At 47.4% G+C, this 26846-nt stretch overlaps 2 protein-coding genes across 5 annotated transcripts in view; both read left to right on the top strand.

The window, feature by feature from the left end:
- The window catches only part of LOC127579164 (maternal protein exuperantia-like), a 103109-nt gene that overhangs the window by 8601 nt on the left and 67662 nt on the right, over positions 1 to 26846 (top strand). The gene's annotated exons all lie outside the window — the stretch shown is intronic.
- ddx51 (DEAD (Asp-Glu-Ala-Asp) box polypeptide 51) overlaps positions 5049 to 26846 on the top strand; it is a 42861-nt gene continuing 21063 nt past the window's right edge. Inside the window, exons 1-7 of one of the 2 annotated variants that reach the window (XM_052031767.1) lie at positions 5049 to 5162; positions 8093 to 8496; positions 9630 to 9826; positions 12183 to 12333; positions 14982 to 15127; positions 25448 to 25519; positions 26386 to 26492. In XM_052031767.1, coding sequence (XP_051887727.1) covers positions 5140 to 5162; positions 8093 to 8496; positions 9630 to 9826; positions 12183 to 12333; positions 14982 to 15127; positions 25448 to 25519; positions 26386 to 26492 — 1100 coding nt within the window. In that variant the 5' untranslated portion in view covers positions 5049 to 5139. Of the gene's footprint in view, positions 5163 to 7299; positions 7333 to 8092; positions 8497 to 9629; positions 9827 to 12182; positions 12334 to 14981; positions 15128 to 25447; positions 25520 to 26385; positions 26493 to 26846 lie in introns of those variants that run through there. The other variant, XM_052031768.1, reaches the window with a different exon arrangement.

Raw genomic sequence — 26846 nt, 5'->3', positions numbered from 1 at the left:
GTTTCTGATGCCTACATCCATGAGCATTCCTTGGCTTGTTGACTCTGGCTGGGCAAATTCCTGGAGGTCTCATTGTGTGCAGTTCTGGTTGAATCAGGAAGTCGTATTGCAGCTGTATAAAACTTTGGTTGAGCTACATTTGGAGTTCTGGTCACCCCATTACGGGAAGGACATGGAAGCTTTGTAGAGGGTGCGGGAGAAGAGGTTTACCAGGATGCTGCCTGGATTAGATGCAATGAACTATAAGGAGAAGTTGGACAAACTTAGGTTGTTATCTCTGGAGCATCAGAGGCTGAGGGGAGACCTGATAGAAGTTTATAACATTATGAGAGGCAGAGATAGGGTAGACCGTCAGAATCTTTTTCCTAGTGTTGAAATGTCAAGTACTAGACATGTATTTAAGGTGAGAGAGGGAAAGTTTCGTTTTACACAGACTGATGGGTGCCTGGAACAATGTAGAGGCAGAAGAGAATTAGTTTAATCATGTACGGCACAGACATTGTGGGCCGAAGGGCCTGTTCCTGTGCTGTACTGTTCTATGTCTTATTGGATTACCTCCAGCATGAAGCCCTTTTTTTTGGTCAAGAAGTCTTTCCTGTTGATTGACGGTGGATAAGTACTTAAAGAAAAACAAGACTTGCTTAAGTGCCCCTGTGATTATTTTTCTCTTTGATTTACTTGCATCAGTGTGCTGGAGATTAGTGTATAATCCTTGGGATCTCTAGGACAACCCTGGAGGTCCCTGAACTGAATGTCAATAGGATGTGCCCATCCATTTCATGTTGAACAATGGAATGGGTTTCAGCGAGTAAACCTGGTTGTTGAATATTAATCCAGTAAAATGCAATTTATGATATAAATTGAGGGAATTCCACCTGACCAACCAACTTGGCTGTACTGTGGAAACACCAAAGCAAGAGAGATGTTGAGAACCTCGCACTAAGTCTCATATGAAACACCTTTTTCCAAAATTTTACAGCTTTGGAGTAGACATTTAGAATTGGATCAACAAAAGTTGCAAACTGAGCATCTAAGAGGGAGAGGGCATGTGCTGGGGAAAGAGTCCCTTGGGGTTGAGGTTGCAGTTGTGCTCAGTTTCCATAATTGATTTAAACTCAACATAAAGTGGTTATGTTCACATGGTGGTTAGTCAGAGGGCTAGCAGGGTCTCCAATTCCACTGGCAGTGAGTGGAGGGATATAGACCATGTGCTGACAGATGCAGTTAGTTTAAATCGGCTTTGTGGTTGGCACAGACATCGTGGGCCAAAGGGCCTGTTCCTGTGCTATACTGTTCGATGTTCTAAACTGTGTTCTTGAAGAGCCTGCTGCTGATCTCCACGTTCATAAGACAAACTTTTGAAACACTTTTCTTGCCAAAGCAGGGGAGGCAATGTGAAAGTTAATGTGTAATGAGAAGAATTTGGAAAGGTATTCAGAAACAAGGCTATTGGCTTGGGAAAGCATTGGGGGTGGGGTGGGGTGGGGGGAGTAACACTAGGGTATGGAATGGGCACTGGATCTCTCGGGCAAGGGTCCAAGCAGAAGATAAATAAACCTCAGCCCAGGCCACATCTAACATGAGGTCAACAACATAGATGCCGTAAAATTGGTACCATATATTTACTTGTTCCAGTGAAAAGCAGCAAAAATGTTACTGCCTTGGAGACCCAGTGGCGTGAACAGACTTGGAGAAACCATCTTCACAGGTCCTCAAGCACATGGAATTAATAAGTGATGAGGCTAATGTGTTCTACTTTTAACAGTGGGTTAGCGTGTTTTAAGATTGATGTTTTGTCAATAATAAAGAAACAATCATACCTGTTACTGTGTCTAGTTGTACAAATCTGTGTAAAGGATGTGGGGTTTAACCAACAGCAGGGAGCCTTGGCATCCACTTGTCAGCACAGATCTCTGCCAGAGTGAGCGGGCTGATTAATGTGCTGCAGGCTCTGGAGTGGAACATGAGCCTACCATCATCTGGATCAGAGGTAAGAATGTAATCAACTGAGCCAAGGCTGAATGGCAGAATGCAACCAACCCATGAACGTTGAAGTAGGAAGCTGGAAAACAACGATTAACAGTTTGAACCAAATCCGCAGAGTTAAAGCCATGTTGAACTATGTAACCAATGTAACCCGCACCATGGAATGTAAATCAGAGTTGCTGATCAAACTTCAGCGAGTTGGTCTGTTTCCAGATCTAGCAATGATTACTAGGAGAAGGTCAGTGTTTTGCACTTTTGTGGTGTGAATGTTACTTGCCAGTTTTCAATCCATGTCTGAAAGTTGTTCAAGTCTTGTTGCATGCAGGCATGGGCTACTTCATATACCGAGGAATTGAACGCTGTGTGGTCAAAATATCCTAACTACTGATGTGACAGAAGAAAGGTTATTGATGAAGGAGATGACGATGGACACTGCTCTAAGGAATCACTTCAAGATGTGATTCATTTTGATGGGACAACTTGACGCAAAGCAAACTGTAACTGGGAAGCATAAAACAGAAACAAACAGTCTACTGGAGGAATTCAGTGGGTCGAGGAGCATCTGAGGGAGGAAAGGAATTCTTGACATTTCGGGTCAAAAGACTGCAACAGAGTTTCAACCTGAAACATCTCCTTTCCTCCCACAGATGCTGCTCAACCTGCTGACTTCCTCCAGCAGATTGTTGCTCCAGATTCCAGCGTCTGCGGTCTCGTGTGTAACAACAAATGCAGGTTGGGCTTGCATTTCACTTTTGGGTCAGACATTATTAATTTAATTACTTGACTTATGATGTTACCATTTCTGCAGTGTGAGACCTAGCTCAGCATTGGCAGAGGTGACATGCAGAGCTGTCTCAGGAAGCAATGAACAAAATGCTGGAGGAACTCATAAGATCCAACAGGATCCTTAACAGCATTGATGAACAGAGGGATCTTGGGGTCCATGTGAGGAAGTGAAGGGTTAAGAATTGCAACCATACCTATAACTGGTAAACAAAATAGGTATATATATATGCATTTATACTTCTTTAGCAAGGACTAGCAAGCTGCTGACCCACTAGTTAGGTTGGAATGTTAAGTATGTTAACTGCCTTTGTTTCGGGTAACGAACCATTCCAATATGTCAGACAGTGGCGATACTGGGTGTAATTAACATCGAGGTGAAGGCTTGGTCTGAACAATGAAGGGTGATACCTGCCTTTGAAAGCCTTGATTATAACTCAATTAGACTAAGACTGAAGGTGTGATAGCTGTCTCAGGATCTCTATAGCTTGACCGAAACTCGCGGCGCCATTTGCATGGGACGTGCGTGACAATTCCTGTATAAATGTCTGTCTGCCCTTTGTTCGGGGAGAACTCGGGAAGCGACTCTTAGTGAGTGCTGAAGAGAATTCTCCTAGCGGTGCACTGCTAATAAAGGTACTTGTTCGAATCGACCTCGTGGCACTGTGTTACTATGAGCGGACAGAAGGGGAAAATTGATTTCGGGACGACACAAGTACATGGCTCCCTAAAAGTGGCCACACAGGTTGATAGGGTGGTAAAGAAGGCATATGGCATGCTTGCCTTTATTAGTTGAGGCAATGAGTTCAAGAGCCAAGAAGTTATGTTACAGTTTTATAAAACTCTGGTTAGGCCACACTTGAGTATTGTGTTCAATTCTGGTCGCCTTTTATAGGAAAGATGTGAAGGCTTTGGAGAGGGTGCAGTGGAGGTTTACCAGGATGCTGCCTGGTTTGGAGGACGTGTGCTATGAGGAGAGGTTGGACAAGCTGGGGCTGTTTTCTCTTGAGCGACAAAGGTTGAGGGGAGATTTGATAGAAGTTTATAAAATTATGCAAGGCATAGATAGACAGTATCTTTTTCCCAAGATTGAAATGTCTAGTATTAGAGGGCATGTATTTAAGGTGAGAGGGGAAAGTACAAAGGAGATGTTTTCTTTACACAGAGGGTGATAGGGGCCTGGAATGGTAGAAACAGATAGCATAGGAGCATTTAAGAGACTCTTAAATAGGCACCTGAATATGCAGAGAAGGGAGGGATATGGTCAATGTGTGGGGAAGAGGGATTAGATTAATTAGGAATCATTGGTTCAATTAGTTTGGCACAACATCTTGGGCTGAGGGGCTGTCCTATGCTGTACTGGTCTATGTTAGGTGAGCTTTCTCAAGGGCTGCCACTTCCGGAAAAAAAAGGGAGGTCGATGGGCATGTGAGAGGAAACAAGTTGCACTGTTACAAGGGAATAAACAAGGTGAAACGGGTCAGATGGGATTGTTCTGTCAGGACTTGATGGGTCAAATGGCCTGGTCTGCATCATAATAAGTATGTAGGAAATTCTCACAGATAGTCTTCTGACTATGGTGCAGAACTGCTGCTGGGATCGCAGTGGGCATTGAGACATCCTCTCTGGGCAGATCCATGAACAGAACTGGGGGCAACATCAGAGCTGTACACAGCTCTCATCCACCTGACAGTGATCAATGCCTCTATGCCACAAACCCTCGTGGAAGCTGCTGGGCCAGATGTGGCTTCCCCAAAACTTCATCAGACTTCCAAGGCTGCTGCAAAACCACGTGCCACAGTGGTCTGTCCTTCATCAAACAGGGGCACATCAAGAGAACAACATTGCTCCAGACTTGTCCATCTTCCTGGTAATCATTCTGGTCCTTGCCAAAGACTGTCCTCCTCCTGTATAGGTACTGAATACAGAATGGATTCTTTAACTGGACCCCTCCATTCAGGGACCAAAGCTCAGCAGCCATCCTCCATTGCATACCAGTGCTCTACAGATTGAGGTCAATCAATGATGCTGCTGGAACAGCCTCCCTATAAGTGGGAACCGTTTCTTCTAATGCATGGCTGGAGTAATGCATGGCTGGAGCAATGCATGTGAACCGAGTTGGAAGTTCATTTGCTAAAGGGTAGTCCTTTCGCAGAGGGAGTTTGGGGGAGGCTAACGCTGGCCCTCCCCTATGGCCTCCCAGCGGCAGGGAGCGCTGTCGCGGCCTCACACCGTCCTGACGCTCCTCCGCTCCATGAGGTGGCGCAGGAGTCCTCCCAGTTGCTCTCGGTCGCTCTGACATCATGAGAATGCGCCGCCGTGTGCGCCACCTGGTTGCTGGGTGACGGGGGAAGGCCGGGCAGCCTGACCATGGCGCTGTTCTGTATTAACAGGTGGGAGTGGACCTCGCACTCTTCTCGGGAGAGGGAGGGCTGAGAGTCGGGGAGGGGACTGAGGGGAGGAGGTTGGGGGCGGCGGGTGTGGAGGGGGAGGAGGTTGAGGGTGGAGGGGAGGTGGTTGGGGGTGGCGGGTGTGGAGGGGAGGAGGTTGGGGGCGGCGGGTGTGGATGGGGAGGAGGTTGAGGGTGGAGGGGAGGAGGTTGGGGGCGGCGAGTGTGGAGGGGAGGAGGTTGAGGGTGGCGAGTGTGGAGGGGAGGAGGTTGGGGGTGGCGGGTGTGGATGGGGAAGAGGTTGAGGGTGGAGGGGGGGAGGTTGGGGGCAGTGGGTGTGGATGGGGAGGTGGTTGGGGGCGGCGGGTGTGGAGGGGAGGAGGTTGGGGGCGGCGGGTGTGGATGGGGAGGAGGTTGAGGGTGGAGGGGAGGTGGTTGGGGGCGGCGGGTGTGGATGGGGAGGTGGTTGAGGGTGGCGAGTGTGGAGGGGAGGAGGTTGGGGGTGGCGGGTGTGGATGAGGAAGAGGTTGAGGGTGGAGAGGAGGTGGTTGGGGGCGGCGGGTGTGGATGGGGAGGTGGTTGGGGGCGCCGGGTGTGGATGGGGAGGAGGTTGAGGGTGGAGGGCAGGAGGTTGAGGGTGGAGGGGAGGAGGTTGGGGGTGGCGGGTGTGGATGGGGAGGAGGTTGAGGGTGGAGGGGAGGAGGTTGGGGGCGGCGGGTGTGGATGGGGAGGAGGTTGAGGGTGGCGAGTGTGGAGGGGAGGAGGTTGGGGGTGGCGGGTGTGGATGGGGAAGAGGTTGAGGGTGGAGGGGGGGAGGTTGGGGGCAGTGGGTGTGGATGGGGAGGTGGTTGGGGGCGGCGGGTGTGGATGGGGAGGAGGTTGAGGGTGGAGAGGAGGTGGTTGGGGGCGGCGGGTGTGGATGGGGAGGTGGTTGAGGGTGGCGAGTGTGGAGGGGAGGAGGTTGGGGGTGGCGGGTGTGGATGAGGAAGAGGTTGAGGGTGGAGAGGAGGTGGTTGGGGGCGGCGGGTGTGGATGGGGAGGTGGTTGGGGGCGCCGGGTGTGGATGGGGAGGAGGATGAGGGTGGAGGGCAGGAGGTTGAGGGTGGAGGGGAGGAGGTTGGGGGTGGCGGGTGTGGATGGGGAGGAGGTTGAGGGTGGAGGGGAGGAGGTTGGGGGCGGCGGGTGTGGATGGGGAGGAGGTTGAGGGTGGCGAGTGTGGAGGGGAGGAGGTTGGGGGTGGCGGGTGTGGATGGGGAAGAGGTTGAGGGTGGAGGGGGGGAGGTTGGGGGCAGTGGGTGTGGATGGGAGGAGGTTGAGGGTGGGGAGGAGGTTGAGGGTGGAGAGGAGGTGGTTGGGGGCGGCGGGTGTGGATGGGGAGGAGGTTGAGGGTGGAGAGGAGGTGGTTGGGGGCGGCGGGTGTGGATGGGGAGGTGGTTGGGGGCGGCGGGTGTGGATGGGGAGGTGGTTGGGGGCGGCGGGTGTGGATGGGGAGGAGGTTGGGGGTAGCGGGTGTGGAGGGGGAGAGGTTGTGTGTGGGCTGGATCCAGTGAGTTGTCCATGCTCTCCACTCATGCACTGTCTGGAGGGTGCTGCCATCTCCCACCCCCACCCCGCTCTGTCTGCAAGGATGATATTGAGCTTCCTGTCTATCACTTTAATTCTCCCATTCTGACCTCGGTGATTGGCCTCCTACACTGTTCCAACCAAGCCAAGGGAACAGCAGCCCATCATCTCTCTCGGCACATTGTAGCCCTTAGGACGGGATGTTATGATCTGCATTTCAAATAACCAGCTGTTATTTTGCGTCAGAACTGGCCATCCATCTGTAATGTTTACTTAGATGTTCTCTCTGCAGATGTTACCCAGTTTGCTTATTTCCAGCATTCTCTAATATTTTTATTTTTAAGATATCTTTATTAATCACATGTACATCGAAACACAGTGAAATACATCTTTTGCGTAGAGTGTTCTGGGGGCAGCCCGCAAGTGTCGCCACACTTCCGGCACCAACATAGCACGCCCACAATTTTCCAGTAACTGATGTGTTCTGCATTCACAGCTCCAGCATATTCTCCTTCCCGCTCTCTCTCACCTTTTGTTTGCTACCCCTCCTTTAGACAGATCAGAAGTGGTTAACAAGCATCCACCACCTTCATAGATGGCACCAACATCATGTATGTTACCTGGATTCTCAGTTGCTGTTCTTTTGTAAGCATTTCCTCTGTTTTCTTCATCCTTGTCTGCAAATTATTTTCTATCTTTTCCAGTTCTGATACAAATTCATCAACCTGAAACTTAACTCTGTTTTCTCTCCACAGGCACTGCCTGATTTGCTGAGTATTTCCAGTATTTTCTGTTTCAGTTTCTGATAAGAAACTGGCAGCTGTGCGAGTAACTGCTAGCGGACTATGGCAATAAGTGCCCAGTTAAAAGCAAAATGAAGAAAAATGCAAGAAGCTGTTAAAAACAAACAGCATTGAACTTTATTCATAGCAAACTTTGTCTATTGTATTATATACCAAAATTGCTATTACATGCCTAAATTGTATTTGAATTTGAAGTTAGCAGGGCTAATAGTATGTATGTGTGAGGTGTATCTTCACATCTACGGAAAAAAAACTTTTGGGGAAGGCAATGAATTATTGTAGGGAAGCAGGTGATGATACCACTAGTTTCGTGGTGTTACAAAATGTGTTGATGGATGATCATTCCCTGGTTTTTGTGTTGTATAATCTCTTTTTAGTGACCTGTCACTCCAACAAACTGTGGATGTGCCTTGTCATGGAATCTGCATGTGGCATACAAATGCAAGGGAACAGATTCCTGACTGATGTTGGAACCTAATTCACAGCTGGATGTAGAAGCACAAATTTTCACCACCAGTGGCCATTGACTCTAGTTAATAACATTTTAATGGTCTCTCTTGGACTTTAGGTATCTGGGTGGTGATAAACCCAGCAACAGTCTGGATGACAAATCCCGATCCCAAATTTTACTGCAGAAGCTCCACCAAGAAGCCAAAGCCAGGCAGCGGCAACTGGGAGTAAAGGCTGACACCACAGATGAACAACAGGAAGAGAACCAGGAAAGTGACAGGAGTGAAGGTGTGCAAGACGGGAAAAGGAAAGCAAGGGCAGAGGCAGTAATTTCGGAAGAGAGCAGAAAGAAGAAAAAGCGATTGTCTAGAGGCAACAAGGAAAGTGGAAGAAAACCAAAGTCCAAGGAAGATGGTGATGCAGAACTTGTTACTGATACATTATGCAAGGAGATCATAAAGATCAGTAGCGCCGGAACAGAGAGAAAAGACAAACGCGAGTACCAAAGCACAAAGGCCACAGGTTCGTGACTTGGACTGTTGACAGATGTGGTGAACGTGCATTCTTAAAATGTCTGTGTCATCCAGTGAATTGAATGCTTGCCCAAATAGAGATTTAAAAGAAGGGCAGCAGATTAATTCATGAGAAAATAGGATACCAGATACTCCCTGCTTGCTCTGTGTGCTCTTTTTAAATTATTACTTAATCTCCCCACCCCATCCCCCTACTACCCTGCCTTTCCCCTCTGGTCCCCCAACATCCCCCAAACAAGCTGCTTCCTGGATCGGCTCGCCTTTGAGTAGTTAATCCTAACACTAATCCAGGTATCAGTAAGAGTGTTAATGTAATGATACACTCTGAGTTTTAAGTTGAATGGAGGATCAGTAAAAAAGTTAATTATCACTGCCTGTTCAGGGGACTTCTGCTAGTAGGGATCTGTTGAGCAATATTTATTTAATAGGGTGAACCACCTTAATGCTGTGTCAGCTTGTATGGTTGCAAGGCAGAGTGTCATCCTGGATCATGCTGGCCCACCCCTCGAGGTCATTCCGAGGCTGGCCCTGTGGCTTCCAAAAACTTCCTTGCAGTTGTCCTCAAGAAGGACAAGTTGATGCTCCTTTTACTGATTATTGTACTGACCTTCTGACTGCCTGTATCGTGAGAAGGCTTTTTCATTGTTTCCTAATGTCTCTGGTGATCAGGGACATTTAGAAATTTAGAAACAGTTGAAAAAAATTAAATAAAAATGATTAATAAATGAAATAAACTCACTTAAATATTTAATTACTTTAATGTTTCAATTGATTTTGTAAAATAAAATGGAAACAATCTATTTACCTTCACAACTTTTTTAATGAAAGATGGCAGCCCGTTTCAAACGAAGAACAAAGTTTGATCACCCTGTTCAGGTGGATGTCATAGATCCTGATTTGGTGAACTTGCTGATTAGCAAGTTCTTCTGGTGTCTAAGCCAGCATTCATACCACAACCAGAATAGATTTGCCAGTGGTACATTCTTATGAATGTTACAAAATGGTAGTTGTTTGTCAACATGGCAGTGCAACTCAGAAATGACATTGCCTGCATGAAATACCTTTATGAATTGTTTTGGTACAATGTGCTGACATATCTGCTTTACTGATTTGCTACTGCAGATGAAATTACTGATGATGAGGCAAGACCATTGGACGTATCTGGAGAACTAATTAAGTCCCAAGAAAAGGGGAGTGAAGATTTAGGGAAAGCAGAGCAGCAGGGCGTGAAAGAAGAAAGTGATCAAAATGAGAATCAGACACCAGTTGCTTCCACGTTCACTATCCTAGGAGGTTTTAAGAAGAAAAAGATTCAAAAGGTTAACAAAATAATAAAATCATTTTTAAAAAAAAGTTTGAAAATAATCAACTTGAAAGGTTATCCAAGGTTTGTTTGGTTTGGATAAAAAAATAAGACAAGGTTTCTTTATTAGTCACATGTCCATCAAAACACACAGTGAAATGCATGTTCTGGGGGTAGCCTGCCCATACTACCCCTACCCAGGAGTGTTTAATTAGTCAGTAAGGAGAGAATTTTACTATTTTATCTTCTGTCCTGTGCTTACATGTGTTATTTGAATAGTCAGTCTATAGAGAGCTTTATTCTCTATTTAACATTTGTTCTACTGCTTTGGGAATGTTTGATAGAACAATTTAAAGGGAGTTTTATTCTATATCTAACTTCTACTACTCTGGCCCTGGGAATATTTAATAGGACAGTGTGAGCAAGCAAAATAGAAGCAGGATTAGGACATTCAGCCCTTTGCACCTGTTCTGCCATTCAATAAGATCATGGCTGATCTTTTATTTCACTGTCACTATCTTGCAATAAATCCATGTCCCTTGATTCTGTTAATATTGAAAAATCCACAATATATTCAGTGACTTGTCCTCCACGGCAAAGGTTCACTGCCCTGTAGTGAAGAAATTTCTTCTCATCTCAGTACTGAATGTCTGACCCTTGTTTGATTGATCTGTGGTTCCAGACATCATGGGCAGGAAAGTATCATCCCTGCCCTGTTAAGCTCTGTAATATAATTTCTCTATTTCAATTAAATTTCTTCTCATTCTTCCAAGCTTGAGGGTATCGCTGCAATCTGTTTAGTCTCTGCTTATACAACAAGTTCCAACACCCCAGCCCGTGACCCATCAAAGAATCAATTTGGTCGACCTTTGTTGCACTGCCCTGTTGCAAATATTTCCTTTCTTTTTACGGAGAACAAATCCATCAATAACGTTCAGGTGCAGTATCATCAGGGCCATATATAATTGCAGTAGGATGGTCCAATTCTTGTATTCAAATGATCTTGCAGATAAGCCAACATATCGTTTGCCTTTCTAATTGCTTGTTGTACTTGCATATTAACTCTCAGTGATTTGTATGCAAGGATACCAAGGTCCCTTTGAATATTCCATTCTATCTATTCCATTGCTTCCTACGTGGACCATGAAAACTGGGTCTTTCCCCTTTCCTCTCTAATCCTGAGGAGATGTGCAATGAACACCATACCTATACTGCCCCTTTGTCACTATTATATTGCTTTTCACTCACCCAGCTTGAATAGCCCCTGTAGCATGGTACTGTGGTCAGTTTGCTGCCCTGCAGTGTCTGCTCTTGTGCACATGGGCTGATAGAATTGAGCACCTATTGGACAAGTGCAGGGCTGAGGCTCCTCTAGTGCCATCTTTTGGATTCATGTACATGCCTCACTCAGAGTTGCCCCTCCTGTCTCTTTTGACTGCCTCCTAGAACAAAGTGTTCAAGTAATCTTCCCCTTCCTGATGCATTGCAATGTCCTAATCTCAGATTCCAGTTTATCAATTCTAAATTCCTTGAGTTGCAAACACTTGTATGTGGTCAATATGGATTATATTAAGCTCCCATACATTCATTTGCAACACATCGCCTTCTCTGTCATGCTTCTCTTAATTAAGTTATACATGTTATTTAATGAAAAACTGACTGATGCCCTTGCCTCACCAAAGTCCATACTGTGTAGGGCCCTGGATTCAATGTGTACTGCACACCATGGTAAAACATGCTGTGCCTTGGTGGAATCCAACACTCATATTCCCTGATTCCATATGTTGCCAGTTAGCCAACTTCAGTGCGCAGGACATATTTTCCCTTTTTATCTAATCTTTGCTGTGAGTTATGATAGGAAAAGTACATTTGAGCTTTTAAACCATGCTGCATATACGCTGGGAATGGTGGTAGGTTACTGTAAAAGGATGCTGTGTTTAGCCTGTGCTGTACCTGTCCTGGGAACTTTTGATGGGACAGGAGAGAGAATTTGCTTTGAATTTAATTTTTGTATGTACCTCTACTACAAGTTTTTAAAGAAACAATAGAGTGGGCTTTACTCTGAATGTAATTTATACACATACCTGTTTTGGGAGTGTTTGAAGGGGGCAACACAGGAGGTGCATGATTGTCTTCAGTTCATACTGCCTTTCGCAGAACAACAATGCAATTTCCCTCAACCTGTCTGGCACCACAAATATTCGCAGAACAACAATGCAATTTCCCTCAACCTGTCTGGCACCACAAATATTTGAACCCTCTTGAATTGGAGACAAATGGTAACACTGTCTTGCTCATCATTTATCTCAATCCAATGGTTTAATCTCTATTCTGTGTCTTCACCACAAACTTCATACCATCTTGCCCCCCAGGTACAGCGTGTCTTACCACAGTGGCTCTCCAAACCCACATTGGTCAACAGAGATATCAGACAGAATCTTACAGCAATTGAGGATGTTGCAGGAATCCACCCTAAACTAATTCAGAAGCTTCAAACCAACGGTATCCATTCCTTCTTCCCAGGTATGTTGGTTTTACTGTTTGTAAACCACGTCACTTCCTTGGCGAGCTAGTGGACTTCAGTTATATAGATATATTGGAGAAGTTGGTGTTGTCCTTCTTAGAGCAAAAATTAAGGGTGATTGAATGAGGTGCATAAATCACAATATTGAAGAGGAACGGTTTCAAGGGGCTAATGATGAAAGGGCACGGATTTAAGCTGAATGGAAATGCAGAAGTTGCACAATGATTTTCTTTTAAACAAGAATAGATAGAATTCTGAGTGCTCTGTCTGGAAGGATAGCAGATACAAATTTACAAATCTGTACTATCATTTTGTCCTTTAACTTTTGCCTTCAAACAGAAATTTGCGAGGATGTGAGAAAAGGTGTGAGAAAAGAGTTGGTATTAGGAGTAACTAATAGGTTTTTGATAGAGCAGGTGCAGACTAAGTGGCTTGTGGCTGTCCCCTCCTCTGCTAGATCTTTCTATGATACCTTGGGTTACTATGTATGCCACCCAAAACAGTAAATGTAGGAGGACTAATTGACTATGGAATGCATCACAACCATGCACATTGCATCTGTTCCTGTTAAGATGCAACCCACCTATCTTGAACAGGTCCCTCCTGCCTGGGAATTGGTCCCAATGCTCCAACTATATGAAACCTTCCCTCTTGCTCCATGCCTCCATCCAAGCATTAATTTGCCCCATCCTCCTGTTTCTACACATTACTCCCTGGCTCTGGTTGTAATCCAGTGATTACAAGCTTTGACATCCCATTTTACAACTTGTTTATTTCTGAAATTTAAACTGTAGAACATCGCTTCTTCCCTATGCTATTGATTCTAAAGTGACTTCTCCCCTCAGGATGTTCTGTACTCTTTCTATGATGTCCTTTGGCGTAGAACCAGGCGCTAAGTTAGACTTGAGTTAGCAATTAAAGGAATACCTGTCAGCACCCTCGCTATTGACTTCCCTATAAGTTCTGTCCCTCACTGTTCTGTACCATCCATCCTCTGGATTGCAATCTCAGATGTTGTCAGCCTCCGAAGCCTCCAACACAGTGTGCCAATTTACAAGTGGCACAAGCCCTGATATTTCCTGCCTCTTTGATGACAGTTACTGTAATGCCTGTGGGATGACAGTGTCAGGGGTATGCCATCAGTAATCTCTCAGCCTTCATTACGTTCTGCAATAATTCCACCTGCCACTGAAACTTGGGGACCTGAGCTTGAATAATTCCTCCTAACCAAACCAATTCCTTGACCTCTCACTTGGCACATCCTATAGCATGGGGAACATCCCTCCATTTGCAGAATGGGTCCGTGTTGATGATATTTATCTGTTCACATAACTTGCATTAACTTCCTTTCCTTCAATGGCTCCATTTGAAAATTCCCTTGCTTGTTTTCAAACCCTTCCATGGCCTTTCCCCTCCACAGTCCTGTAACCTCCTCCAAATCTACAACCTTACTTGAGCTACACCACTTCTTATGTTCACCACTGCCAGCTGTGCTTTTAACTGTGGAGGACCAAAGCTCCGGAATCCACTCCCTATATCTTTTCGTTTGCCTAACTACCTTTCTCTTTGTCTTTTACAAGATCCTTAAAGCCAATCTCTTTGACCCCAAGCCAGGTCAACTGTCTTAGTGTCTCCACCTTTGTTTTGGGTTGCTGTCGGTCTGTTAGTGTCTGTGCAACACCTTGGGGTGATTTACTGTGTTAACAGCATTATATTAGTGTAATCTGTTGGTAAAACATATGATTGGGTCACATTGGATATGCTTAGATATTTTTCAGCGGTCAAATGGTTTCTTCTTCAGCTTTAGATTAGTACATTGGTTGAGCCAGTGCATATTTGAGCAGCATGACTAAGAATGTTCTAGGCCGACTGACTTTGGGTGTAGTTGGAGAACGTAACTAAACTGGAGCAGTTTCCATAGGGGAGCAAATATATTTTACAACTTCGGGAAGTAAGTTGAGGACTTTCTTGAGATAGTTAACACTAAAAGCATTGTGTTACTTGGAAAACCTTGGTCTCCACAGACATTATCCTTGCTCCCTCCACTCCTCATTTCCCCCTTTCTGCAACATTAATACCCCTGTTTTCTCACTTCTCCAGTTCTAATGAGGAATCATTGCCCAGAAAGGTTACCTTTTCCTCTTTTTACAGATGCGGACTGTTTTTATTCCTCACGTTGTTTGTGTTATCTACGATTCAGATTAGTCTATTGTTGTATGCTCCTGGGTGCAATCAAATTCCTTGCTCACGTGAAGCTCACTATAACTTGGAAGAGAAAATTTATCCTATCGTAAAATTAGAGATGTCAGATAAGGGGTAGTGTAAATCTGGAGCTCTTCTCATCAGTCTAACCTTGCCCTGACAAAAAAATCAGTAAAGGCAGTTGAAAATCTTAAAACAGAAAAATTGGTAGATTTTTGTTGGGTGCAAGTATCAAGGGGATATGGAGCAAAGGCTGAGAAATGGTGGACAGACTCAAACAATTGAACCACCAACTGCTGTTTTCTATCACTGCTCTCTGGAAGTCGAAACAAGGCACCTTTGTTTACTGGGTGGGCATTGCCATATTACACAAGATCAACATTACTGCTCCCACAGGACTAAGTATTCTGTGGTTAACATTTCAATCCTATTTTGCCCTCCGCAGTTCAGGCTGAGGTGATTCCTGCCTTGCTGGAGAGTTCGAAGCATGGGCTTATACTGGGTAGAGGGGGCTACAGGCCAAGTGACATATGTGTGTCTGCACCAACTGGTAGCGGCAAGACACTGGCATTCGTTATTCCTGTTATTCAGGTGAGCCTGATGTATTGCTGCTTTCTATTTTCTGTTTCTTCTGTTGGAAATTACAAAAATGCACTTAGTCAATATTTTTCAAAAGCCATAAGTTAAATGGTTAACTGTCATTGTCAGTTGGGATACGCTTGCTTTGGGTCAGAATGCTGTTGGCTAAAGACTTGTTGTTTAGACTTGAACATAACAATCTATGCTGACTCTCCAGTCAACTCCTGAAAGTGTGTCACACTCAGAGTTTTCACCTGTTGGATAAAATGTTAACTAAAGCTCTACATGCTCTTTGAGGATATATAAAAAAAAGGACAATTGAGCTATCCCACTGTCGTAGCCAAAGATTATGGCTCAGTCCAGGTTACTAAAATGCAGATCATTTGGCTATTGTCTCACTTCGGTTTATGGGACTTTTTGTGTGCTCCTGTCGTGAAACAGATTCGAGGTCTCGAAGGACAAGGACTCTGAACACAGTCTTAGAGAGAAATGATTTAAAATGATTTATTTACAAAGACAAATGCGGGGAAAAGGTAACGGGGGCAACACACACATGCACGTGCGCACATGCACCAGTGATAGCGAGCTTGGGAAAATCGCAACAAGGGTAAGATGAACACGCAACAAACTGGGTACAGGCAATCGAGGAAATGCAATACGATACCTGCCATCCCTTGACTTAGTGCAGGCACAGCTGTACACTACCAGGAATACCAACTAGAACGCTCCTACCCCTATTGAAGTGCACACCTTACCAATGATCTCCCCGGCGTTGTTCCACGGTTCCTCGGAGCAATCAGAGAACAAATCAGGCACGTGTGGCACTCTTTATAGTGCTGGAGGACTGGGGGGTCCATTCCAGGTAGTTCAGAAAGGCCAATGGCCCAAGGCCAAGTACAAAGGTGCTTAAAGGGGCCAGTGGTCAGGTGTGCACTGATGGGTGGGGTGGAGCCAAACCTTGATTGGCAGTGGTGTGTCTTTTGACCAGGTAATGGGCAGTGCTGTCACGTGACAGCCACGGCCCTCCACAATACAATCCGCCCGTCGAAAGTCACACCACTAGCCAATCATGGTGATAGCTATTACTTAGCCTAGAACTGTGTGTCAGTGTACAGTACTAATGAAGGGCAGACATGCTCTTAATAATCTGGCAAGCACAGTAGAAAATACAGATAGCGATGAGAATGAGAGCAGTTACCCAGTGGATGACAGTTGCCCACCATCCCCCCAGAGACCCAAATGGCCACCAGTTTCCCCATGAGGTGTTGTGCTGGAGGAGCTGGTCCCCTGCCTTTTGAATTTTAGCCACTGAGTCCAGAATGTGAGCAGCCAGGTTGGTGATGTTGCTGGATTCATCAGGGATAAAGGTGCAGCACTGCTTACCAATCACTGCACAGGTACCGCCATCCGCAGCGAGCAGGTAATCCAGGGCCATTCGATTCTGCAGGGTGACCATCCTGATGGCTGTGAACTCAGCTGCCGTCCGCGTCAGGACATCTTTGGTATGTTGCAGTGCCACTGCCGATTTGTTGGCCAGCGTCTCGAGTACGCTGGCCCTCTGGGTGACTTCACGGGACAATCGGGCCGTGCCATACGTGGGAAAGGCTGTCATCCAGAACCTCTCCACCGCCGAGATGGTCCTCTTGTCCTGGTGGCCGCTGTATGCCGGGTGCTCCCCAAGGTCATCTAGGACGTGAATATAGGGAAGCAGCAACCGTACCAGCTCGCGGGAAGCCACAGGAAGGCACGGTAGCCACAAGTCCAGTGGGTCCCGTTCACAGTCCAGGGAGCCCCCAGCCTAGCAGCACCATCGGCAGTGGTCACTGAGGCATCCGGATACCAGTTTTGCTCGCAGTCGCTGTGGCCGACTGAAAGGGTGGAACCGTGCTCATTCGGGAGTCTGCACCAGCATTCCTTAGGCTTGCTCAGCGGCTGTGGTACGACCTTGAGAGTCAGGACTCGGGTGGAGGTCAAATTGTAGGGAGGGAAATACCATTTCCTGCAACACCCACCCCATTGGGGATCGCTGGAAGAGATGTTATGGAGTGGTGGGGGACTGCCATCCGCGCTGCCAAAACAGATATGCCAAACCCCACAGGAGTGAAAAGTCTATGTAAACAGTTCATTTGAAAGTCATCCAGCGGGATCGGCGTAAGTGGCAGAACTTCATCGGTGTGTTCTGGGGTTCGGACACAAATCCAGCAGTCGGATCTCTTAGTGGTGCTGGCAAGTCCGTATGCGACTCTGAGGAAGGTGTTGGCAGATGCCCCGATGCTGATCATCGCAGTGAACAGAAGGGATGGCTGCAGTAATGCCATTGTCCTGTAGGGGGTGGGGGGGTTGAGGAACAAGCTCATTCTGGTCAGGTCAGGTGTTGGGTATGAAGACAGGATAGGTTAGTGTGACCCGGAATCACGACCCAACGGGTGTTCCCGGGACCGCGCTTGACAACTTCTCCCTTCTGAGGGAGACCCTGTGGCTGTTGTACCCATACTCTCGCTGGGTCTCGGGGGGGGGGGGGGGGTTTGGTGTCTTCCAAGTCAGGAGGTGGAGGGTGTGCCAGATGGCGGGACAGTGGGGACCCCCCCCCCCCTTGGCCAGTGGGCCATGTATTCAGCTGGTCGACAGCCTGCTGCAGCATGCTCAACCACCTCGGCGGTGTGCAGGAGGGCGATAGCGTGTGTATTTTCTCCTTAAGCAGGCCATTCATTCTCTCAATCAGACCTGATGCCTGTGGGTGGTAGGGTATATGGAACAGCCATGAGATCCCTGCCTCAGCAGCCCAGTTCTGGACTTTAGACCCAGCAAAGTGTGAGCCCTGATCAGATTGTACCTCCCACGGGACCATAAATGGAGGAAAGGTGTTGCAATCCTTTGGTGCTGTTCTGGTTGGCCTTCTCACAGGGCACCGCCACCAGGACACCGGAGTATGTGTCCACCATCGTCAGGGCGTACTGCTTTTTGTTTTGGCATGGGAGTGGTCTGATATAGTCTATCTGCCATACGCGACCCGCTCCCGTGCCGCAGCGAATGTGACCCGGCGGACCTGCTGGCTAACCTCATGGCCTCACTTGTTGGCAGATAGGGCAGTTAGCAACGGTGGTCTTACATTGATCCAATGTCAGAACGACCCCGAATTGCTCTGCCCAACGCCTTGTACTGTCGGTCCCGAGGTGACCACTCTTGCGATGTGCCCAGGCAGCTAACGCGCTGAGGTCGGGTTCATCTGTGGAGGCATTGGTGCAGCATATTTGGGCAGCCTGGTCCACAGCGGCATTGTGTAGAGCCTCCTCTGTGTTTCTGTGGGTATGAGTATCCACGTGGTGGACTGAAATCCATCTGTGGGTTGCCTGATCCCAGATAAAACGCCAGTGTCCCTGTCCCCAGAGGGAGCATTCATGGATTTCCCATCCCATTTCGTGCCACCGGGCCATCCACACCACCATACCGTTGGCAACTGCTCAAGAGTCGGTATAAATGTGGACTGGCCTGGTGGTCTGTAGGGTGAGTGCTACTGCCGCCAGCTCAGCAAGTTGACTGGATCCACCCGCTCCATCTTCGGTCAAAGTTTTCCCCGTGGCGGGATGAAGTGCCGCCCTTTCCAATATTGCTTCCCCCCCTTTCCAGCGGCTGGAGCCGTCTATGAACCAGGCGTGCTGTTTCTGTTCAGGGGTTGAGGGAGTCGAAGGGTTGGCCCCAGGACATGGGAGGTTAGGATTTCGGGTATGTCTGGGGCTGGGTCCTGGGACTATGGGAAGGACATGACCTGCTCGTGGAGGCAGCTGACCCCTTCCGGACTGGGTTCGGCTCGGTCAGCAATGTATCATTTCCACTTCACTATAGAGGACCTCTGGGCCCGGCCCTCTTTGTAGGTGGACTCGGGGGATTTGACCCAATGCATTATGGGCAGGTGGGGGCTAAGGACAACAGGTTTGGTGCCAGTTTGGTGTTTGGTGGTGAGGAGCGCCAGGTAGCAGGCAAGCAACTGGTGCTCGAGCAGCGGCTTCAGGCAGAGATTTGGTCCAAAAGCCGAGTGGGACTCTTGTGCCCTTGGACCTTCTGCCAGAGGCTCCATTCGGCGACTGTCTCAGTGGCGGAGACCTGTAACTCAAAGGGGACACCTGCCTGGTGGGGAACAAGTGGCAGTGCTTGCTCAACAGCTTGCTTTGCTGTTTCAAAGGCAGCCCGTTGTTTGAGTCCCCACGAGAATGTGGCTTTCTGAGAGACCCATAGAGTGGTCTAAGAAGCATGGTGAGGTGGGGTATATGCTGTCGCCAATAGCCGAGGAGGCCCATGAAGATCTGGGTGTCAGTTTTATTGGAGGGGATGGCAAAATTCAAAATTTTATTTCTGGCAGCCTCGGGGATATGTCTATTGTATCCCGAGTGCTATTGTATCCCGAGGAACAGGACATTCTGGCTGGAGCCCTGTACCTTATCCATATTAATGGCCTAGCCCCATTCTCTGAGGGAGGAGATTAGCATATCAAGAGCCTCTGAGACAGTGGTCTCAGACGGCCCTTGTAGGAGGATGTTGTCGATGTAATGGGCAGTTGATGCCTCTGGGGGGAGTTGCATGCCTTGCAAATCAAGGGAGGTTAAACCATGACAAATAGTAGGACTGTGAATGTAGCCTTGCGGCAGATAGAAGTATGTGTAATGTCTCCCATCCCAGATGAATGCAAATTGACCCTGGGAGGTATGATGGAGGGGGATGGAAAAGAATGCATTGGCCAAATCCACAACTGCATGCCAAGGCTTGTCTGGGCGCACCGCAATATCCTCGACCAGAGTGACTATGTCGGGCATGGTGGCAGCGAAGGGGGGGGGGGGGGTGCAGACTTATTAAGGTGTCTGGAGTCCACCATCATGCGCCACATCCCATTCTTTTTGCGGACGGGCCAGATGGGACTGTTGAAGGGAGAGGCTGCGGGTCTGATGACGCCCTCCTGCAGTAGGGCTTGGATGGCCTCAGTGATGTATTGGTGTACCCCTGGCACTCTGTACTGTCAGCTACAGATGACCTTGGAGGGGGAACAACAACTGGTTCCCATTTGGCTGCCCAGGCTACCACAGTAGCCCGTGCGACTTTGAAAGTGAATTTGCTCTGGTTGGTATGAAGGGACTGTCCCTTTAAGACATTGATCCCTAGGATGCACTCAGCGAGGCCGCTATTGAAACGGTTACGGGTCGAGGAGGTTGGTTCCCGAAGGCCATGTGAATCGTGACTTCCCTCGCAGGCAAAAGGGAACCCACCCAACCCCTCTATCTGCATCTGTGCCCCCTTCCACCCGGTGGGGTTGCCCAGGATGATGGTGTTTTGGGCACCCATGTCAACGAGTGCCACCCACCTCTGTATGTTCCCCTTTCCCCAGTGTACAGCTACGGGTATATGTGGCCTCAGGTCCCCCGGGCAGGGGAGAGCGATGGAACAAATGTGCCGGGGACCCTGGCCTTCATCCTATGGGAGGGGGATGGAGGTCTGCCACCCTGTGGGTGACCGTTCCTGCTGGCGGAGATGGGACATTTCCTGTCTCAGCAGGTCCCGGAGCTCAGCCCTGAGGGCAGGAGAGACTGTTTCGAGTGGGGGAGGGGCGGAGGCAGTGCCAGTGTTGGCAGGGGCAGCCCACGTGGTCAGGCAGTTGGGGGCGCCCCCTGTGTCGGGCTTGGACCCGGGGTGGCTGTGGGTCTTCCCCCAACCGGATTTCCCCCCGCAGAGCTCTTTCCACCACGTGTAAAGGGCGGAGGTCAGGACCCCGTCTATGCTGGCGCGGTCCACCCCTGCACGCAACAGGTCTAGGTATAACTGCGCGTGAGACGAGGGGTCGTGTCTCCAGCCCTCGTCTCTGCTCTACGGACCTGGGTGGGCACCCCCCGCTGTGTGTACTCTAGCCCTTCCAGGAGGGTGATGGCGTCCCATACAGCCGGTCCCATGAGGGGCAGGACCACTGGCCTTAACTCAGGGCGCGCGGTGGCGACCAGGTATCCTGCTAGCACACTGGTCACCCTGGTATTTTGTAAAAACTTGTGATCACCTGTCCTCTCATAAATGCTGGTCACCAGCGCCCACTCCCTAATGACCCTGGTGCCCTCACTGACCATGCTCCATTGCAGTCGCCCGTATAAATCCCATTCAAGGAGGGTAGGGTACCCGATCCCACAAGGTAGTGTCGTTTCCAGTGCCGCCCGTAGGGCATTGTTAACACTCTGTTGGTCAGACAAGCTCCCCCTGGTGCTCGCTTCCTGGTGAGAGAGGCTCACGTTGGGGGCACCCTCAGCCCACAGTTGGAGCAGCCATGTGGCCAGGTACTCGCCCAGCCGCTGGTGGTACCGGTCCACCGGCTGGGTCAGCTCCTTGGCCGAGAAATCCCGGGTCTCCATAGTTTCAAAGGGACCACAGCACTTCCCCCTGTGGTGGCCTCATCCCCATTCCACTCCCCTCTGTGGCGGACCTGGGATCGCGTGGTGACAGGTCGAGCATGCAGGGGTTCGGGTGCATGAGGGGAGGGCGGGTGTGATGGGACCCAGGCTCCTCGGGCACCCCCTCCATCATCCATCCGTATATCCCCATCCCCCAGCCATGCATCCAGCTTGTTGCCGTGCCAGACCAGTGCTCAAATTTTGAGTGGGTTCAGCTGCCATCCAGACCGGTGGGCTGTCTGCGCCTGCTGCAGTTGAATCAGCCTGCAGGTGACCTCGGTACTTCTGGCCTTGAGGTCATTGGCTCGGGTCTGGGCAGCCTGGACTGCCTCCTGCAGTGTACAGCAGCGCTGCTGGAGCACCTCTATCTCCTTGTCTTTCTGGAGACGTATCCTGTATCTGGCCAGTAATTCTGACCTGGCGTCTCAGGGGGGACGCAAACAGCCAGAAGGCACCCCTTTGACTCCCTTTGGCCTTGGGGAACCCCGACCTCTGGAGGAGGGCGACCACGTGGTGCCCCATTCTCTCACCACGGGAGTCTAACTGCACAGCCCAGTCTACTGGTTTACTGTGATCCGCCAGCATGCTAGCCAAGCTCCCAAATCCCTCGCTCTCGTTGGTCCACCTGGGAATCCTATTCTCGGTGTCCACACTGGCTTTCTTGCCCCTATTCCAGAACATCCCTCCCCACGTCTGTGTTCAGCCATGACCCCTGAGACCCTGTTCGCAGCGCCAAATGTTGTGAAACAGATTCGAGGTCTCGAAGGACAAGGACTCTGAACACAGTCTTAGAGATAAATGATTTATTAACAAAGACAAACGCAGGGAAAAGGTAACGGGGCAACACACACGCGTGCGTGCACCAGTGATAGTGAGCATGGGAAAATCACAACAAGGGTAAGATGCACACACAACGAACTGGGTACAGACAATCAAGGAAAAGCAATACGATACCCGCCATCCCTTGACTCAGTGCAGGCACAGCTCTACGCTACCAGGAATACCAACTAGAATGCTCCTAACCCTATTGAAGTGTACACCTTACCAACGATCTCCCTGGCGTCGTTCCATGGTTCCTCGAAGCAATCAAAGGGAACGAACCAGGCATATGTGGCACTCTTTATAGTGCTGAAGGGCTGGGGGGTGTCCAGCTCAGGTAGTTCAAAAAGGCCAATGGCCCGAGGCTAAAATACAAAGGTGCTTAAAGGGGCCAATGGTCAGGTGTGCACTGATGGGTGGGGTGGAGCCAAACCTTGATTGACAATGGTGTGTCTTTTGACCAGGTAATGGGCAGTGCTGTCACGTGACAGCCACGGCCCTCCACAATGCAGCTCCCCATGGTGTTCATTAACAGCTATTAAAGTATAGGTAATGTTGCCAACCTGGAATGTGGCTTTTTTTTGGTAACGTCTTGGAATGTTGTTCTTTGCTCAGAATATTCATTGACTTTCCAGGTTTCGATTTCGTAGCTTTCAATTAGTCCACAGTTTCTTTTCTACAGTTGAAATGGTTGACCTCCGAAGTTTCCAGTTTGGCTGCGGTTTTAGTGTTATGATGGGCATCAGGTAATGCAGTTTGTTTCGGCCTCTGGAAAATTGCTGGTAAATTATTTGCAGGTTAATTAGTGGTCCATTCTTTTTGAGGTGAAGCAGGTCTGGGTTATGGTCTTTTTGACATTTGTCATGTAGTTTTCTTGTACTATAAGCCATTCCTCAAGGTTGTGAATTCCTCCAGCATCGTGTGTGTGTGTGTGTGTGTGTGTGTGTGTGTTGCTCCAGATTCCAGCATTTCCTGGGTTTTGTTATTTTCTGAATCACCCCAGGGTGTACCTGCTTTGTCCTCTCAGCTGGGAGATTGACTGCTTGCAGAGGCAGTGATGGTCATTTATTTGGTAGCTTAAATTCAGTGATTGTATTAGGATGGACTGTGATGGTTATTGCTGGTATACTGTTTATTGTCGTGATTAACTATTGTGATAGTTGCTTTTCAGGGCTAGTTCTTTCTGCCTTGATTGAGTGGTAAAGTCAATTCTGCAACAGTAGACAGCAGCACTTTGACAATGTCACGTAATGTGATGATGTGAAGGTTGTTGTTTGTTTAGACTTCTGACCGGGAAGTCACATTTAGATTTTGAAGTTCTTTGTTGAGTTAGTTTCTGACACTTAAGTGAGCCTTTGATTTCTGGCATTTAGCTGTACTGGTCAAATCTGGATTTGTGTTAATGGCATCCATTCCACGTAAGTTTTGGTATCAGTTTGTGCTTGAGCATGTACATGGTGGCCACCACCTCCCACCTGTCTGCCACATCTATGCATATATTTAAAATTCCTAACTCCAAGGACGGAGCTACATTGTATGTTTTCTTCATTACAAAATTGAAAGCTTTGTTTATCACATCTTCACCCCACTCAAACCCGCAGGGCTCACAGTAGCTTGACAAATTCCCACTAATGGCAACCCTTGGTTTTTTCCATTTAATCCAATTTCAGCACAGGTGCAATCTGTGCATGCATGAAAACATTAACAAAAGCTGTTTGAAAGTAAATCAACTACATTGACTCTTCCCCCACATACTGTAGGGAGTTAACAAAGTATTTACCTTGTAGTTGACATTAAACTGGTTTGTTATTTTCAAAAGCTCTTCTTGTTGCATTGGTCATACCTAATCTTCAGAGGTAGTGCTCTGGTGAAACAATGTCAGTTATTGTATTACTCACTTTACTACCCAATACTTAAAGAGCTAATGGCAGCAAGTTTGTTTTTTTTCATTTAAGTCCTTTGGCTGTTCTGAAATTATTTAATATTTTAGGGCATACATGTTTGCAATTATTTTCATAAATTTTTGGCATTCTCCTCGTAGAACTCTGATATTCATTACTACTTTTCAGAGTAGAGGTATGTGTTGACGAAACATTTAATGGTTTGTTTCCCCACACATTTCAGCTCTCCAGTATCACAAAGGGGGATTAATATTTACTTCCCACCTCTGTTTACTGCACATGGACTAAGTGAGCAGTAAAGCTCATTCTATTTACATAATGCCCACTCCTTGGGTTAGTTCGCAAAGGATTTCCTTCAACATCATCTGTAAGGCAGCTATGCAAGAAAACAAAGCCCCAAGGGCTTCTGGAAACAAATTATCCTGGAGTTATTTCATTCTGATGCTTTCCATATTGGTAATAATCTTACCAAGCTAATTGGCGCTCAAGCCTGTGTTTTGCCCCTCAGCAGATTAACAAATTAGGCAGGTTCCATAATGGCACAGCCTGTCCCTGGTCTGCGAAGAGGATGGTGGACTGAATATCCTTTTTGTACTGCATGCTTTGGTAGTTAGCTGACTGATGGTAGATGCTATGATAAACAGAGAGCAGCAGATTAAATGTAATCACTTTTCCAGCTAATTGCTACGTTGCAGGTCATTGTATTGCAAGCAGCATCCTGTCGTGTTTCCGAGCTTTTGCTGACCTAGATACACTGCCAAGCTGATGCTAACTTTTGCCTCTAAGCTCAAAAGTTATATGTTCAAAGTCCTGACCCAGAGATCTGAGGACATAATCTACCCTGACACAGTTGTGCATGACTGCTAGTTAAATGAGACCCATCTGACCACTCAATTAAGTGTAAAAAGTTCCACGATACAATTTTGATGAACAGCAAAATTCATTGTAGTCTCTTGGCTAATATTTATCCCTCAATGAGCACCACTGGGTGAAAAACATTTAATCATTATCACAATGCCATTTGTCAGATTGTGCTATGTGTAAAATGGCTACCTATATTCCCACAATGACTACCCTTCACAAGTATTTCATTGTCATTAGGATGTTCCGAGATTGCCATTCATGAAGTTCATAATGCAATGCATCATTTGTGTATTCATTCTGTACTTAGTAATCCTTGGCTCCATTTTCAGGCATTGATGGACTGCACAGTGTGCAGAGTTCGAGCCCTGGCCCTACTGCCCACAAAAGAACTGGCTCAACAGGTAAAGAAAAGATGCTGCTCATGCTCTTTTGCAAATACTTTGTAGAAACATGAAAGCAACAGGTTCTATGGGTTGTATTGACAAGTTGGATGTTGGGGGGAGTTGGGAGACAAGTAGTGTGTTTGGGATCCCAACCCATGGGTTAGAATTCCAAAGCTTGGCCTTGTCAGAGCAAAGTCCCACAGCAAAAGAGAGTTATCCAAGCTGCTGTTACGTTCCTCTAACTGTAGACCTCTGATCACCACTGGCAGAGAGCCAAGTTACAAATGGCCCAGGAAGGAAAAAGAGCAGAATATTGTCAGTAAGCAAAAAAGTAAATGGCTGCTTTATAAACTTTAACTCCTCGTGTACTTACTGAATTTTTTTCAATGAGAAAGGATGCAAAAATTGAACTTCTGGCACTTTTCAGTTTTGTTGCTGGTTTCGTGTTAGTTCCACTCTTCAAACAAATCCACAGGAGGTTTTCAAAAGTTTTCTACGTGAACGGGTACTAGCTTAAGCCTGGACCTTTTAGTCACGGACCGCTTTTTCCAGATTAGGAAGTCTGACAACACACCTACTGTGGGAAGTGACTTATTCAGGTGGTGTAAGCAGCTCCAGCTGTTGAATATTTGCTTCAGCAGGGCCAGGTGATGCTCTTCTGTTTCCCACATGGTAAGATCGGGGAAAAAGAAGTCACCACCGGTCGTCTCAGACTCCTTGACGTGGGTCTGCCATATCATCCAGTTGTAACTTGCAGCTCGTATTCCATGTGATATATTAAACAGATTAGATGGAAGGCTAAGATATCTCACATTATTTCAACTGATTAATTTGAAAAATTCAAATAATTCTGTTCTCTTTATTTAAATGATTATCTTCTTTAGGTGTTTAAAATTTTCAATACCTACGTTGAAGGCATGGACTTAAGAGTAGTGATCGTTGCTGGACAAAAACCCTTTGCCATGGAGCAGTCCTCTCTTGTCGAGCATACGTAAGTATTTTCTAACTCTTGTATGTTTATTTTTGTAAATTTCACTATAACTCACAGAAAAATAAATTTATGTCACAGGAATATTGATGTTGAGAAGATTATTTCACTGCATCTGACTATTTCTAAGGTTTGAAAGAAAAAAGCATTTTAATATCCCTCATTCATTCCTAAATCCAAGTTCCTTCTTGAATTTAACATTACCAACCCTAGCTCTCTCACCCTCCTACCTCACCTTGCACATTCCTCATTTTGATTGTCCATCTATTTACCTGATTTTGAAGTCCCACTTCTGTCTGCTGTAAAATCACATAGTGCCACAGGTTAATTCAAACGCGTTTATTTAGCAATATATCG

Source organism: Pristis pectinata, chromosome 17 (assembly GCF_009764475.1).
Source record: "Pristis pectinata isolate sPriPec2 chromosome 17, sPriPec2.1.pri, whole genome shotgun sequence".
NCBI lineage: Eukaryota > Metazoa > Chordata > Chondrichthyes > Rhinopristiformes > Pristidae > Pristis > Pristis pectinata.
Note: the sequence above shows the minus strand (reverse complement) of the source record. Positions and strands in the feature narration are given on the sequence as shown.